This window comes from Mustela nivalis (genome assembly GCF_964662115.1).
Source record: "Mustela nivalis genome assembly, chromosome: 12".
Lineage (NCBI taxonomy): Eukaryota > Metazoa > Chordata > Mammalia > Carnivora > Mustelidae > Mustela > Mustela nivalis.
The window spans coordinates 10,749,817-10,767,730 of NC_139031.1; the positions used below are offsets into that span (position 1 = coordinate 10,749,817).

Genomic DNA, 17,914 nt, shown 5'->3' on the forward strand with positions numbered 1-17,914 from the left:
CAGTGCCTCTCTGAACCTCAGTTTCTTCGTCATTCCTCTTTAAAACGGACCTACGAGGTGATAACCCCTACCTCGTATAGCCTTGTGAGGATGGATACATGTTAGTTATTGGCGTGACTTGGCACTTGCAGGAACTTTCTGAGACCGGGGCAGAGTAAGAAGTGCCCAAATTAGACATTTTTTGTACTTTTCTGAGAGTGATTGCAGGAGAGAAGGAGGCCTCTCTGCCACGATAATCGGAAAGATAACGGAGAATGGTGTGTCCTATTTCTGTTTGTGAATATGTCATAGCCTCTTACACTGGGATTACATTTACTGCAGGGAAATAATTTCTTAAAATATCTTTTTAATTTTATTAAAATTATTGTTAATGTTACTAATTTTATGAATTGGAAAACATAACAATAAAGATTCCACTTCTCATTTGTATTCATTAGAAAAACAACCTTAAGCTACTAGAACACAAAGACTGTAAACATTTACATAGAGTAGAATGTATGAAATGAAACAAGGATGCTATTTTCACCCACTTGCAAATTGAACTAATTGCTTTGGAATAACTGAAACTGAAAAATTACACATTTCTCCAGTAATTTTTGTTTAAAAGTATCCAAGAGCAAATTTAGCCTCATAATAATATTTTATTTTAAAAATAAATCACCACTTATTTTTAAAAACCTTAATATTTAGGCATGACTTATAGATTTACAGAAGAGTTGTAAAGATAGTACAGAGTGTTTCTAGATACTCCTTATCTAGCTTTTCTTAACAGGGGACACCTTACATAACCGTGGTATGATGATCAAAACTAATTAACATTGGTACATTACTATTAACTAGAAGATGGGCTTCATTCAGATTTCATTTTTCCACACTTATCCTTGTTCTGTTCCAGGATTCATTCTAGGCTACCACCTAGCATTTAGTTGTCCTTCTCTTTAGTCTCCTCCTATCTGTGAAAGGTTCTTGACTTTTTCTTGTGTTTCTTGACCTTGACACTTTTGAAAAGTATTGGTCATGTGTCTTGTAGAATGTCCCTCAATTTGGGTTTGATGTTTTTTTATGTCTAGGTTGGGATTGGGATATTATGGAAGTATACCAGAAAGGTGAAGTGCCCTTCTCCTTGAATTATGTCAGGGGTTCCTGATACTAACATAACTTATTAGCCATGATGTTAACCTTGACCTTTTGGGTAAGATGGAAAAAACTGTCAGGTTTCTCTACAGAGAAATCACTGTTTCTGCCTTTCCATAATCTATTGTTTGGAAGGGAGTCATTAAGTACAGCCTAGTTTGGAGGTGGGAGTACTGGCTAAGTAGATTAAGCCCATCTCTTGGAGGGAAGGACATCGAAGAAATTGTGGCTGTTTCATAAAAGCACCCATATTTTGGGGGGAGATATGTTGAAGCTATGAAATGTCCTGTTTCTCCTTAAATTTTCACCTGCCAGTTTGATCATTCAAGGTAGGGAAGATTTTGCCTGCAGCAATTATTACTATGGTGTTCTAATGGTGATTTTCTATTTCCCTTGTTTCTTCATTTATTAATTGAAATTTTGAAAGGAGAATTGTTCCATTTATGTATATATCTATTAATTCAGTCATTTATTTATATCATATGAACTGATGAATATTTTAAGAATCATAAAATGGTAAAACATTGATCTGAGTCTCTACATCCTGCTTCCATCTATTATTATTATTATTATTATTATTATTATTATTATTATTATACTGGGCTCTGAGTAGGAATAACAGAAATATATTTACACTTCTTTACACATGCTGAGAGGAGTGCCGAGGTACTGACTAGAATTGTTGGAACAAGAAATAGTGGTGTAAGCCAATTATTTACAATTACAAAAGTAACTAATAAAGAGACTAAATATGATGTGATTATCAAACTTAGGAAGGGTGGAAAAGGGGTGGGATATGTAAACCAAATCCTTATCTTTCATGGTCAATGATATTGTCTCCATTTGAATCATCATTAGAGCTTTGATCATGTAATTTGGAATTAAGTATTTGAAACCACAAATGCTTTAAATAAACTGCCTTCCCAAATAAGTAAAAGATGGATTGTCTGATAAATGGTTTTGGGTCAACTGGGAAGTTTAAACAAAATGTAGCTGGACCCATACATCACACCTTATGCAAGGAACATGGCTAGCCTGATTGAATATTTTATTTAAAAAAAAAAAAGAAACCTCTGAGGTGCCTGAGGAACTTATGGAAAAACCTTTAAAAAAATCTGGGAGTAACTGGGGCACCTGGTGACTCAGTGGTTTAAGTGTCTGATTTCAGTTCAGGCCATTATCTCTGGGTCTTGGGGTGGAGCCCCAGCATTAGGCTTCCTGCTCAGTGGGGAGTCTGTTTGTCCCTCTGCCTCTACTTCTGTCCCTCCCCCTGCTTGTGCTCTCTCTGTCACTCTCTTAGAAAAATAAAATCTTCAAAAAAAAAAAAAATCTAAAAGTAGAGACCTCTTTGTTAGCTGTGATACTAAATGCAGAAACTTTAAAAGATTTATACATTCAATTACATAAAATTTGAAAAATTTAGCAAACTCTAGTAAGTCAAAAAATAACTGGGAAAAATACTTGGTTTCATTTCATAGTCAAAAAGCTAATTATCCTAGTGTAGAAAGAGCTACAAAATCAATAAAATAAAAGAACAGAAGCCCCTTGGAGAAACGGGCCAATGATACGAACATAGACAAAATGGACATATGGCACATAAAAAATTGTGCTTGTATATACTTTTAAAAGTTGTGAATCAGGATTACACTATGATATGTTTTTATTTATCCAGTTGGGAGAGATCAAAAAGTTTGATGACTCAGGGTGTTGGCAGGGATTTGTGGAAAATCATTGTCTTATGCAACTGGTGGGGCGTAAATCGGTACAACCTCTAAGGAGGGCTGTTTAGCAATATCTTTCTAGTTTGCAAATATACACACCCTTTGACCTAGCAATTCCATTTTTAAAAATTTATATTATAAATATGTTTGCCTTCATGCAATATGATAGGCTATGGGTTTATTTATTATAACATTATTTATAATAGCAAAGGTTTGGAAACTACCTAAATGTTCATAGACCTGAAACTAATTCAATTCACCACGATTATAATATTTTTCAACTTTATTTTTTAAAAGATTTTTATTTATCTATTTGACAGACAGAGATCCCAAGTAGGCAGAGAGGCAGGCAGAGAGAGGGAGGGGGAAGCAGGCTCCCTACTGAGCAGAGAGTCCCAATGTGGGGCTTGATCCCAGGACCCTGGGATCATGACCTGAGCTGAAGGCAGAGGCTTTAAACTACTGTGCCACCCAGGCGCCCCTATTTTTCAACTTTAAAAAGAATTTGGAAGCTCGCTATCTTTAGAAAAAATTTTAAACATTTTTTTAAAGGATTTTATTTATTTATTTGAGACAAAAAGATATGCAGAGAGAGAGAGACAGCATGAGCTGGGGGAGAGGCAGAGTGTAGGCAGACTCCCTGCTGAGCCAGGAGCCCGATGTAGGGCTCAATCCCAGGACTCTGGGATCATGACCTGAGCAGAAGGTAGACGCTTAACAATCTGAGCCACCCAGGCACCCCTGGAAGATCCTTAGATATTAGTATTGCATCATATCCTATGTATTAATAAGTGAAAAGCAAGATTCAAAACAGTGCATATTATTCGCTGTGTTTTTTTAAGGGTTGCCATGCTTTCTAAGTGTGTGGTGTATATATGCACACATGTGCATGTTGGTAACACTGGGTGGAGAGACGCAGTTGGTGAAACTGGTTGTTTTTGAGGAGGAAAGCTGGGGGTCTGGGGCAGGGCAAGACAAAGTTTTTGTTGGATGTAACATTTAACCCTTTGATTTGCGACCCAAGTAAATATCTTATCTACCCAGAAAGAAAGACAGGCAGGAGGAAAGGATAAAGGCGGGAAGGAGGGAAGAAAAAGGAAGGAAGGAAGGAAGGAAGATGATTTGGGGAATTTACTGGCAGAGCAGGGAGGGCATTGGAAGGAGACTTAGGTATCTGATTTATTGCCATTTGTATATTTTACTTTGCTTAAGGAAAATGTCAGTTATGAAGGCCATGAGCAGCACATGTGACACAGTTTTAAGGTACAACATTTGCCAGGTTGCAACGGAGTATTTACATCTTGGTTCTCAAGGCCTGACATTTTCATAAGGATTTACCAAGGAGTGTGTGAAATTCTGTGTGCTGGCTTTCTCCCTGAATAAATCATGCCAAAATGCAAGAGAGTGAGGTTGACATTATTATGGTTCTAATCTTAGAAACGCTGTGCTCTATTAAAAGAGATCAACCTTGGCAAACTGGTGTACTTGAAATATAACTATAACGAACTTAGTTGGAACATCTCACAATTTGCTGTTCATCAGGTCAGACCAGTGTGACAACATTGCAGCTGAGAGCAGCTAACATGTGCTTTCATTAAATTCTTATAAAACACATATGCATGTGGGTGAAAACTAAAGAAAATGAAAATAATTCTATTAGGGATTATCCGTAATTTTTCTTAATTTCCTAGACTCTCCTTAAGGCTTCGATAATGTCTTTTTTATTTTTTATGGAAGAGCTTTGTTGTGTTATAACTGACATACAATAAACTGCACATATTTAAAATGTACCTTTAATAAGTTTGACATCCGCATGCACCCATGCAACCATCACCATGATCAAGGTAGCAAACATAGCTGCAAACTTCCTTGAGACCCTTGGCGATCCCTGCCCTCCATTCCCAAACAACCACTGAGGGGCTTTCTGTCACTAGAGGCCAGCCTGCACTAATCGTTCTGCCACGACATATTAGCTGGCATATTTTTTAAAAAAGGTTTTATGTATTTATTTGACAGGCAGAGATCACAAGCAGGCAGACAGGAGGCAGAGAAAGGAGGAAGCAGGCTCCATGCTGAGCAGAGAGCCTGACATGAGGCTTGATCCCAGGACCCTGGGACCATGACCTGAATGACCTGAACCAAAGGCAGATGCTTAACCAACTGAGCCACCCAGGTGCCCCCTGATTTTTAAAACATTTTATGGAAGAGCAGTAATTCCATTGCTTGAGTACTCAGTTGTCATGCTTCCTGTGGTGAAGGAACTCATGTTAAAAACTGTCAGTAATTTACTCTTGTGATGAATCACATAGCCACAAATAATTATTTTTATTATTTAGCTAATACATGTAGAATTGCTTATTAGATGTCAGAAACTGTGCTTTATAAAAATTAACTCATTTAGGGGTGCCTCAATGGCACAGTTGGTTAAGCGTTTGTTGGTTTTGGCTCAGGTCGTGATCTCAGGGTCATGATCTGAGGGCTGTGTTGTCAGGATCATGAAATCAAGCTCTGCCTTGGCTCTGCGCTTAGCCCGCTTGAGATTCTCTCTCCTTCTCCCTCTGTCCCTCTTGCTCATGCTCTCTCTCTTTCTAAAATAAGTAAATAAATCTTTTTAAAAATTAACTCATTTTATCATTTAAACAACCCTACAACGTAGGTGCTATTTTTTAGTAGCTTTGTTGAGGTATAATTTACATATATAAAATTCACCCATTATAAGTGTACCATTTAGTGAATTTTATTAATTATATAGAGTTGTGCAACCATCACCAAGATACTGTCTTGGAATCTTTCCATCACCTCAAACAGTTCCCTTGGACCAGATTGCAGTTAAAACTACTCCTCCCCCCTGACCTCTCCCGCACTCCCCCAGGATCAGGAAACCACTGATCTGCTTTCTGTCTCCATAGATTTGCCTTTTCTGAAAATGTCATGTAAATGGGATCATATAATGTATAGCTTTTTTGCATCTGTTTTCTTTCACTTTGTATGTTTTTGAGGTTCATCCATGTTGTAGCATATATCAGTAGGTTTTTTTTTTTTAACTTATTATTGCTGGATAGTATTTCATGTATGGATGTACTGGTACCACATTTTGTTTATCCTTTCACCAGTTGATGGGCATTTACCGATTCTTGGCCATTATGACCAATACTGCTATGAGTATTTGCATTCAGGTCTTGATATGGGCATGTGTTTTCATTTCTCTTGAGTAGATAGCTGGGGTGCAATTTCTGGGCCTAATGGTAAGTTTAACTTTAACTTTTTAAGAAACTGAACCTGTCGGGGCACCTGGGTGGTACAGTGGGTTAAGCTTCTGTCTTCTGCTCAGATCATGATCCCTGGGTCCTGGGATCTAGCCCTAAGTTGGGCTCCCTGCTTAGCAGGGAGTCTGCTTCTACCTCTTACTCTCCCTCTGTGCTCTCTCTCTCAATCTCTCTCTCTCAAATAAATAAAATCTTAAAAAAGAAAGAAAGAAAGAAAGAAATAGAACCTGTACTCCCTAGTGTCTCTTCAGGTAGGTACTATTGTCACACTGATTCCCATTCTATTGATGGGGAACTGGGGGCATAGAGAGATTCAAAAACTTGCACAAGATCATAAAGCCTGTAAGTGGTGGGGGGTGGCAGTTGAACTCATGTGGTCTGGAGTCCTATCTGTGACCTTGACACTAAACTTTGGTGGCCACTTCCTAGGTTGGAAATTATTCTCAGTTTCAAAGAATGAGGCATGTCTGCTTTCCCTCACCTGATTTTGGTTTCAAGCTGCTGGAGAACATGTTGTTCAGCTCTGTCCATGGGAATCATGCCTGAAGGAATGTCTATGATGTCCTTTTTCTTCCTTACTTCCAAGGTTATTCCCTAAGCAAATTTCAGGCCACTCAAGTATTTTTATTTTTGTTTTTCTTCGTGAGAAAAATGAACAAAACTAGCAAGTGTTTTGCAATTGGGATTTGTAAACTCTCCAGTGACCAAGTCCTCTTTCTTGGACCAAGAACCACCTTCTTAGGGCAACATGACATTGTAGTTACTGACTCAGTGTATGCCTGCCGGATTTCCTTTTAATGCAGCTGCTGCTATCCTGCAGTGCACTTGCCAATAATAGCTTGTGGGCTGATGGCCACTCATAGGCCAGTCGTTCAAAACACCCTCTGGCTCTGACTAATAATACCAACTCCTGATTTTTTTTTTTTTTTAAGATTTTATTTATTTATTTGACAGAGATCACAAGCAGGCAGAGAGGCAGGCGGAGGGCGCGGGGTTGGGGGCGGTGGGGGAAGCAGGCTCTCTGCTGAGCAGAGAGCCCCATGCGAGGGCTCGATTCCATGATCATGACTTGAGCTGAAGGCAGAGACTTTAACCCAGTGAGCCACCCAGGCACCCCTCCTGATTTTTTAAAAAAGATTTATTTATTTATTTATTTATTTATTTGAGTGAGAGAGAGAGAGAGAGAGAGAGAGGAGGGGGAGGGGAAGAGGGAGAAGGGAAACAGTGGGAGAAGCAGACTCTCCGCTGAACACAGATCCTGAGATCATGACCTGAGCCAAAATCGAGTCTGAAGCTTCACCGCTTAACTGACTGAGCCACCCAGGCACCCCTTCCTCCTCCTGATTTTAAAGACCAGCCTCATCATCATCCCCTTCTGCTTTTAAGATCTGATGTGATCACCCCCCTTAGGACCCTTCCTTTGCTGAGAATTATAAATAAGGCAACAGCTTGCTTTACAATGTACTCTAAACAAATCAGTGGGCAGATGCATTTTCAGGCCTTTAGATTAACTTGTACATGCTGGGCAATATGCGATTTGGGGGGTTTTTCTTAAAGAGATATGAACTACTTGAGAGAGGCTTAGTTAAAGCTGAGATTATAGAGAGGTTTTGCTGGGGTCTTTGAGTTCCAGTAATATATTCTTAGGGCCTGAGTGTTTTCTAGGTGTAGTTCCTCTAGGAATGTAACTTGCCAAAAATCACACAGAATAGTCAAAGGCACAACTGTGATTCTAACTCAGGTCCCAAATATTTTTCCTTTTTAAAAGAAAAAATTATTTCTTTATTTTGAGAGTTAGAGAATGTGGGGAACTTGGGGGATGGGGGAGAGAGAGAATCTTGAGCAGAATCCCCACTGAGCACAGAGCCCAATGAGGCGCTCAGTCTCATGACCCTGAGATTATGACCCCAAGATCATGACCTTGAGATCATGACTTGAGCTGAAATTAAGAGTCAGATGCTTGATTGACTGAGCCACCCAGACACTCCTAAGGTCCTAAATCTTTTTTTTTTTTTAAGTTTAATTTTATGATTTTATTTATTTATTTGTCAGAGAGAGAGAGAGAGAGAATGCACAAGCAGGCTGAGGGGCAGGCAGAGGTAGAAGCAGGCTCCTTGCTAAGCAGACAGCCCAATGTGGGGCTGGTCTCAGGACCCTGGGATCATGACCTGAGCTGAAGGCAGAGACTTAACCAACTGAGCCACCAAGGCATCCCATCAAGTCCCAAATCTTAAACTCTGAATTATCCTGCCTCCCAACACTCCTTTCCTGCAGAATCCCTTTGTGAAGCTATAGGCTCATTTGTCTCTCTTCCCGGTTCTTGTGCTGCCCTGTGCATTCTCTTACCGTAGCCCTTATCACAGTCCATCGACATTTTCAGTGTCTTCCCCTGTATTGTAAGCTGGTGCAGGGAGGGAGGGGTGTGTGTGTATTTTAACCTCAGGTACAGAGCGAGCTGAACCAAACATTCCCTTCTATATATAGCTCACTATTATCGTACACGCAAGTTTCCAGCCTAGTTTTTTTTTTTTTTTAAGGATTTTATTTATTTACTTATTTATTTGAGAGAGAGAGAGTGTACGAGCTGGAGAGAAGAGAGGGAGAGATAATCTGAAGCAGAACCCGCACTGAGCACCGAGCCCAATGCGGGGCTCAATCCCGTAACTGTGAGATCCTGACCCGAACCAAAACCAAGAGTCTGCGCCTTAACCGACTGAACCAACCAGGTGCCCCTCACCGTAGTTTTTAAAATTTTATTTTTCTCTTCCACGCTTGATCCCCCTCTCATATTATTACAGATAATAATAGCAACAGTAACACCGAGGGAGCACTAACTGACAAGCATTGTTTATGTACTTGTATCATCAGCGAATCCTCACAAGCATATAGAGTACTTGCTCTTAGGATCTTCCCTTTTCCAAACAAAGACACTGATTAACCAGAGAGTTTAAGGGACGTTGCCCAAGGCGACAGAACCAGTAAGCCGCAGGGCCAGGATTTGAATCTAAGTGGTGTTTCTCCTGCAGCCCTGCTCCTAACTACTGTGTGGTGCAGACTCCCAGATACATGCTGTGGATTTTGTTTTTCTCCTCCTCCTCCTTCCCCTCCCCCCACTTTTTCTGTTGTTGTTCTTCTGCTCTTCTCTTGGAAATACCTGCAGTGCTTCCAGCACGCCAGTTCTGACTGCTGCAGGCTGTTCTGCCTTGGACATCTTCCACATCTTTCTGACCCAGTCTCCTTGTTTGGGGTGCCTACAGCTCACTCCCTCCACAAACTGTGCTGCAAGGAACACCTTATCTAGGTCTCCTCAAGTCTGGTGCTAGAGTTTCTCTTAGGGATGTCCCTAGGAGCAAGTGGATCACTAAGTCAAAGTGTATGTGAATATTTTACTTCCCCAGTACTGACAGATTGGTCTTTGGAATGGTGGTACAATTTCCCACCCTGCCAGCATCAGGGGTTTCCTTTCTTCACATCCTTGCCAACACTTAGTAATTTGGGGCTATTTTGATGAATGTGAAATAGTATCTTGTGTTTTTTGGGGGGGAGGGGAGCGTGTGTGTGCAGGGATGGGGGAAGGTAGGGGCAGAGGGAGAGGGAGAGAGAAAATCTCCAAGCAAACTCCATACCCAGTGTGGGGCCTGACGTGGGACTTGATCTCAGGACCCTGAGATCAACTGAAATTAAGAGTCAAAAGCTTAATGGAGGGATGCCTGGGTGGCTAAGTTGGTTAAGCAGCTGCCTTTGGCTCAGGTCATGATCTCAGCATCCTGGAATCCAGTCCCACATCGAGCTCCTTGTTCAGCAGGGAGCCGGCTTCCCCCTCTGCCTCTGCCTGCCTCTCTGTCTGCCTGTGCTCGCTCGCTCTCCCTCTCTCTCTCTGGTAAATAAATAAAATCTTTAAAAAAAAAAAAAAAGCTTAATGGACTGAGCCACCCAGGTGCCTCTCTCTCTCTCTCTCTTTTTTTTTTTTTTAAGATTTTATTTATTTATTTGACAGACAGAGATCACAAGTAGGCAGAGAGGCAGGCAGAGAGAGAGGAGGAAGCAGGCTCCCCTGCTGAGCAGAGAGTCCGATGTGGGGCTCCATCCCAGGACCCTGAGATCATGACCTGAGCCGAAGGCAGCGGCTTAACCCACTGAGCCACCCAGGCGCCCCCCCAGGAGCCTCTCTTATTGTTGTTTTAACTTGTATATTTCTGGTTACAAGTGGGAATGAACACCTCTTCTACCCGTTGGCCACTTGAGTTTTCTCTGCCTGTTCATATTTATTTGTGTGCATGTGTGTATACCAGTTTTCCTTGTACACTCTCATTAGTGATCTCCTGTGGCTTTTGGTTGTTGTAAATGCCTTCTGCCTGACTGTTATCCCTATCTTTCACTGAAGGGAAATCCAATCAACTTTCCAACTTCCAGGTTCTTGTTTAATAAGCCATTCTCTATCCTGTAGTGACAAAATTATTCCATATTTTCTTCTATTAACTTTATAATCTTACCTTTCACATTTTGATCTTTTATCCATTTGGATTTTCCTTTGTATAAAGTAAGAGGAAGGGATCCAACTTTATTTTTCTCCAAACAGTGAACCTCATTCCCAGTACTTTTTATTATACCTAGTTTTATTTTTAAGAGATTTTAATTTTTTAAGTGATCTCGACATCCAACATAGGGCTCAAACCCACAACTCCAAATCAAGACTGTGTATATCACTGACTTGAGTCAGCCAGGCGCCCCCACCAGTACTTTTTAATAAATAATCCCACTTACATATGGTTCACTTTTTTTTTTTTTTTTTTTTAAAGATTTTATTTATTTATTTGTCATAGAGAGAGAAGCGAGAGCAAGCACAGGCAGACAGAGTGGCAGGCAGAGGCAGAGGGAGAAGCAGGCTCCCCACCCAGCAGGGAGCCCGATGTGGGACTCGATCCCAGGACGCTGGGATCATGACCTGAGCCGAAGGCAGCTGCTTAACCAACTGAGCCACCCAGGCGTCCCTATGGTTCACTTTTTATCATATCTTAAGTTCCCATTGTATGAATGAGTATATTTTATGCACGTTTTCCTGTTATATTAGTTTAATAATAGCTTAGTAGTATGACTTAATACCTGGTAGAGATTAGTTATTCAAGAGCCTTTATTCTTTTATGTAAGTTTTAAACTAAGTTGTTGAGTTCATAAAAAAATCAGTATTTTATTTCTGGAAAGATCTAGATTTGTCGATAGGCAAATTCTTTCCTTCTATGATTCTTATTTACCTTTATGTCCTTATTACCTGGCACAGTATCTCACGTATCCAGTAGCTCAGTATTTATAGACCTGAACTATTGTTAGACTGATTTATGTCCCTTTTCAAAGTGACTGTGCAGGAAGCAATGTGATGATGATAATGGATGTCGCATTTGAAGCCATATTGTCTTGAGTGAGGGGAGAGAGATGAGGAGAGCAAAGATCAGAGAGCTGACCCCTTATGTCACAAGGACAGCTGTAGCTTTTGTTTTGATTGTAGTTACCAAATTACAATTTAGTATTTATTTATTTATTTATTTATTTCCTGTAATTACTAAATAAGATTAGAAATTCTTGATTGGAAATAGCTTCCGCATTGAACTTTAAAGGTGGCTGCACACAAGGGTCAATAGCTGGGTTCCTAATGGGATTTTCAAAGGTAAATAGGAAGCTTGAGCCAGGAGATTAGAGAGGGGAAAAGTCTTATTAGTTAATTACCTTATTCCGTTAGTGACTTGTTCAATGCTGACTTGCAAATTCGTCTTTGAAAAGGGATTGTACTTCGGCAGTGAGGAGGATGCCATCTAGTGGCACTAACTCCACACGACACTATTTGATCTTCAGTCCCTGTAATAACAGGAAACACTAGAGTGCCTACACGATGTTAGGGACCATTGTAAGAGTTGTGCACTTTACAGCAAAACCCACGAGATAGAGGTATTTATGACCCCTATTGTAAAAGTGAGGAAATTGAGCCTCAGAGGAATTAAGTAACTTTCCCAAGGTCACAGAGCTAGTACTATGTTGAAATCTTGGCAGTGGGTGGCTGGCTATAGCTTTGGTATGTTCAGTCTTTTTGTTATTTGGCCTGTTATTTTGCCTGAGAATGGTGTGCCAGAGTCGGCTCCTACCAGACAGACAGTATGGATGGTGAGCATCTCTTCCCAACTTCCCATTCAGTGACGTCACGGTGGTAGTTCAAATTCCATCACGGTAGGAGTATTTATACAATGAAAATCAGACTATTCCACACATCAGGCCCTCATTCTCTCTCTCTCTCTGTGTCTCTTTTTTCTCTCTCTCTCTTTCCTCCCTCCCCCACACTCTTTCCCAGAGAACTGGTTTGCCAACATACCCTGGGTGAGGAGAACTGAGAATTCAGAGGCATAGCCCTAGGCTTTCTTTAGAGAAGTTGGGCAAGAGATTTGGAAAGTAATCAACACCGGTTTTGGGGGAAAAATGTGTAAAGAGATCTTGGGACTTTTTCATTTTCTTGGTATTAAAACAGAAACAGGTAGTTTATGACTAATGTAGAACTCCTTAAAATGAAGACATATTGAAGAGTAATGTAGGGTTGCTCACTTGCTTTAGCAGGAAAGAAGGCAAAACAGTTGCACAGTCTGTGTTGCAGATCACACACATTAAACATGGCTGCAGAAGGATGCCTGGCTCAGTTAGGGAGAGCATGCGACTCTACATCTCGGTGTCCTAAGTCTGAGTGTCACTTTGGGCATAGCGATTACTTAAAAAAATGCTCAAAGAGACAGATGAGTCAGGAAAGGTGAGCAGAACCATTTCTAGAGGAACTTAAGCTAAATGCAGCGGGACCTACTTAAGGATTGTGGAACGTGCAAAGTAGGATTAGAAAGTTCCGAGAACATGACATCTGGGTGGCACGAAGAGTTGTGTCTGCCTTTGGCTCTGGTCAGTCAGTTGTGATCCCAGGGTCCTGGGACCAAGCCTTCATCGGGCTCCCTGCTCAGTGGGGAGCCTGCTTTTCCCTCTGCTCCTTCCCCTGCTTGTGATCACTCTCGTGTCTCCCTCTGTCAAATAAATAAATAAAATCTTAAAAAAAAAAAAAGAAAGTTTAGAGAACAAACACATGTATGTCAATTTGAAGGGGATCAAATCACAGATGGGAGAGTGGCCATGGCATTTAGGGGAAATGACACAAAGTTGCTGTAACTTCCCAATTTAAAACCCACAAAATCTAGGCTAAAGCTCCAAGAAATATTTGAGTCATATAATAGCCTCTTTCGAAAGGCTTCCACAGACAATACTGGCAGAAAGTTGATAGTTGCTAAGCCTAAGATACATAAAGGATCACTGTTCTATTTCTTTACTTTTCTATATGTTTGAAATTTTCCATAATTAAAAAGAAAAACCAATTCCAGACCATCAGATTTTTCAAATGATTATATGCAGTTCAGTGAATATAATAGAGCATTGAAATCTGTTAGGAAAGGTAGGTCTCAGACGGGGTACGGAGGACTTTGCAGCCCATCTGCAGGTCTATAGGTAATGGAAACCATTGGAGGATTTGACACAGGTCGTAAGTGCACACCTGTGTGTATGTTTGTGCGTGAAGTTCAAGTCTCTGCTTTTAGAGGAATGAGACAGGAGCGAATATAGCCGTCGTTGAAAGGTAGTACTTGAAATCTGAATGTCGCTTCAGTCATTTGGGTGGTGTTCGGGTGATGAACTGCTCTGGTTTGCCCAAGACTGAAGGTTTCCTGAGATGAGGGATTTTGAGTTTTAAAACCTTGATAGTTGGTCACCTTAGTGATGGCAACAGAGAGTGTGCAAACCGTGAGTGGGTTCTTTGTTTCAAGGGTGCTTAATGGGTAAGGAAACAGGATAAAGACCAGGCAGCTGAACAGATGCAGAAGCCAGGGGGAAGAGTTTTTAAACAGGTGGTTGGCCGTTGCCCCAGGCCATGGAGAACTGGAGAGGATGGATACTCAGGCCATAGAATCGGATGTTTAAGGATGACCTCTTCAGATCAGGACTTGCCAGACATACTCTTCAGTTACCCACTCTTTGGAAACCATATACAACCAAAGCCAAAACTAACATCAGGTACAATTAATCAGTGCCAAACATGTAATTGCATTAGTACTTTTTGGTGTTAGAATACAGATTCAGAAATTAATTAGTGAAGTAACTCATGAAAAGGTAAACTGCAAAGGCAAAGGCATTTTATCATTTAATAATTTGATCAGTTCATAAATGGATTAAAGCAGTCCCTTGTAGGATTTATTTTCTCATATATTTTCCTATATTAAATTTCACATAAAGCTGAGCAAATATTAGTCAAAACATAAATATAAATATAAAACATAAACATGTATAGCAAATTTATATACTCCAGAGCAAGTATCTTATCCCAGCTTGCTAATTTTAGCTACTTGATTAATTGACTCTGTTTGGCATTGGCTGCGCTGCACTGTGAATGAAGTCTTCGGCTAAGGGTTTTGGGGAATAGAGAGATCCAGTATGACTGTGCATGTCTGTTTTTGTCAGCCGGCCCAGTGCTGAGATCCCAGGCTCTCTAGTCCTCTCGGGTTTGCAGTTGGGACTCTGAGGTTTATTCACCAAAGTTGGGTAGGCACTGATTCATTGGAGCATTGCCCTGTCTTCTCAGATACTCTTCAGCCAGAGACCCGAAAAGTCCTACGGCTCTTTCTTTCCCGTACCTCAGTCACTTTATGGCCAGAGCTTACCTTTGGTGTAATTTATTCCCATTGCTATCTCCAACACTCTGTGAGTGCAGAGAAAACACATGCTTCCCCCAGTAATACTTCCAGATGCCACTGCCTGTCAGAACCTGCTCAGGTTAGGTGGAGAATCTGGGATCCATGCACACTGTGAGGGCAGGCAGTTGGGGGGTAGTTGGTGGGGAGTGAGGGGGTGGAGCTAGGAGTGAAGTCATGTTTCCTCCTATTTCCAACCTCAGCGAAGGTCACCAAATCCAGCTCCTCTTCCCTGTCCCTGTAGAGTCCTCCAGGCATATCAGCCATTCTTTCTAGGCTAAGAGGAAGGGGAGGGCGGCTTCAGGGCCCAGGATAGACACAACCACAACCTCCAAGTGGCTAGACTGAGTTTTTTGAGGCATATTTCTCGCCTTTAAATCTGAAGGGAGGCAAATTTTTCTCTCTGCATTCATGAATGGAATGTGAGTGTCAGGTCCTGTTCCATTGAGAAGTAAGATGAACAGGAAACCCGACCAGGATCCTATGAGGTCTCCAGTATTTGGAGAGTCAAATTGCCCCATCTCCCTGCTAAGCATTTCTGTCACTCTTGGTCCCAGCTGCACTCAGGGCCACCAGCAATAATTTATTATCCAGCATCTGGTTTGAATAAACCATAGATTTATTTATCTGTGGTCTCTGAGGGCTCTAGGGAGGAGAAGCAAAACTCAGCTGTCATTAGGGAGGACTGGATGTATTGGGACCCTTTTCTCTTTTGCATCCTCTGGCTGTGGTGGGGATTTCTAGGGATGCTCAGTGGAACATTCTTCTCTTGGCCCTGGTCTTTCCTAACTGGTCCAGTGGGACTGAGAAGAATTGTCTTGAGTTCCCCTTTTTCTGTCCGAGAAGGAAAGCAGAAAGATTGGGATTTATTTTTTTTAAAGATTTATTTATTTATTTGAGAGAGAGAGAGAGAGAATGAGCAGAGAGGGACAGAGGGAGAGTGGGAGAGAAACCCCAGCAGACTCTGAGCTGAGTGTGGAGCCTGACACAGGTCTCATCTCAAGACCCTGAGATCATGACCTGAGCCAAAACCCAGGGGTCAGAGGCTTAACTAACTGTACCACTTAGGGGCCCCAACAGTTTTATTTTATTTTAAAATGTATTTTATTTATTTATTATATATTTTTTCATAGGCTCCATGCCCAGCACAGAGCCCAAACTGAAATCAAGAGTCGGCAGCCACTTAACTGACTGAGCCACCCAGGCACTCCTATTTCATTTTGTCTTTTTTTTTTTTTTTTTTTTTGAGAGGAATTTGAACTATGAACATTGTACCCACAGTACAGGGACCTCCACTGAAGTGTTTCCCACCTTGTAATTAAATGGGTTGTTCTTTCCTAGTCTCCGAGCCCTTGGAGATTGACAGTTGAGCTGTGTTAACCTTTGAATGCTTGTTTTATCGTTCAGTGGGCACTCTCTGTGCTCTCAGTGCACTCTTGTTGAATGAATTTACAAGCTCACCTTCTTATGGTGGCTTGTCGTTTATTATGCACAGATATATTGTTTCCTTTGAACCTCAAAGCAACCCTGTGAAGTGAATATTATGATCATCTTTGTTTTCTGCATGGGGAAACTGAGGCCAAAACAGGGTTGGTGACCTTCCAAAGATCACTTAGAGCGGGGACTTGAATCTAGATTTTTGAATCTAGATTTCTTCCCCTGCGCCACACTGACTCTAGACATTTCCCATCATCGTCTAATAAACCAGCCAAAAAGGACACAAACATGTCAGCATTGCCCCGTTGGGTCAGAACCTCAGGAACCCGCAGCCTCGTGTCCAGTCTCACAATGGGAGTCTGGAGGAGCATGATCATGTCAGAGCTAGAGATGCAGCCATCCAGATGTTCCCAAGGACCCTGCAGGAACCTGTTTCATGATTTTTACTCTTTGTTTTGCACAGAATAGCTTCAGGGCAGTATCTTTTAAAGCTTTAGATGCAAACTCCTTTGGGGCCTTGTATATGTCTGTAACAGGGGGGTGGTGATAGGAGCAAGGGACTAGGCACTCCTTGTTTGTTTCTCACAAAGAACTAAAGGATTGTGGTTTAGGGATAACCAAGGGGTGGGCCAAAGCTGGAGGAATTGAAAGTGGCGAAATATTCAGGAAGTTGCATTCAAAACATGTCAAAATTGCCATGATGAGTGTCTCTGGTTTGCAGTGAAGGTAGCTGGGATTTGGTGGTGGGTTTTGGTCCCTCCTTGTGTTGGAGAAAGTACCAAGTACAGGGTTGGCAGACTGTGGCTTGGAGATCACATTACACTCACTGCCTGTTTTTGTAGAGGCCACATACTAGGAAAGCTTTTTGCATGTTTACATGGTTAAAAAAAAAATCAAAGGATATTTCATGATGTGTGAAAATTCTATGAAATTGACATTTCAGTGTCTGTAAATAAAGTTTATTAGAGTGCAGCCATGACTGTTCCTTTACATGTTGCTTTTGGTGGCTTGTGTGCTACAACAGAAGAGTTGAGGACTTGTGGCCAGGACTGTATGTGCCCAAGAGCTTAAAATATTTGTTGTGTGTGGCCCTTGACAGGAAGTTTGCTGAGCCCTGACCTAGTGCCCTGCTTCATTCAAAATTGCCAGGGAATTAAACTCTGGAATACTGGATGTCTTTCTGGTATTGCCAGAAGGGTATGCAGGAGCCAAGTATTTCAGGGTACCAGCCTGCCCACCCTGCTTGGGGTAATGAGCTGCTGTGGATTGTGCCACATTTCCCCCTGAGTCTGTGGGACAGGCTAAGCCCCCTGTGCGGCTCCTTCCCAGGTCTTGGTCTCTTCACAACTGGCCTGTTCTAAATATCCTCATTCTAGACTCCTGGCCTCTCAGCCTGGCATCCCTTCCCTTTGTTTGTTTGAGAGCTTATGCTGTGTTTTATCTCTCTCATTTCTTAGGGTGAGGTAGATAATTCTAGGAGGGAGGTATTATTATTATTATTCCCATTTTACAGATACAGAAGCTGAGGTTCAGAAAGGTGCAACAACATGCCTGCATCAAATGCCAGGAAATAGCAAAGCCCAACCCCGGACTGAAGTCA

General features: G+C 41.5%; 1 protein-coding gene across 30 annotated transcripts in view; it reads left to right on the top strand.

The window, feature by feature from the left end:
• Positions 1-17,914, top strand: part of LOC309844598 (uncharacterized protein) — a 58,428-nt gene that overhangs the window by 20,227 nt on the left and 20,287 nt on the right. For 3 of the 30 annotated variants that reach the window (XM_082691683.1, XM_082691691.1, XM_082691684.1), the window contains exon 5: positions 14,648-14,728. The exons of 25 other annotated variants lie outside the window; for them this stretch is intronic. In XM_082691683.1, coding sequence (XP_082547809.1) covers positions 14,648-14,708 — 61 coding nt within the window. In that variant the 3' untranslated portion in view covers positions 14,709-14,728. Of the gene's footprint in view, positions 1-4,871; positions 5,478-14,647; positions 14,729-16,010; positions 17,277-17,914 lie in introns of those variants that run through there. 2 more of the 30 variants (XM_082691685.1, XM_082691680.1) reach the window with 2 other exon arrangements.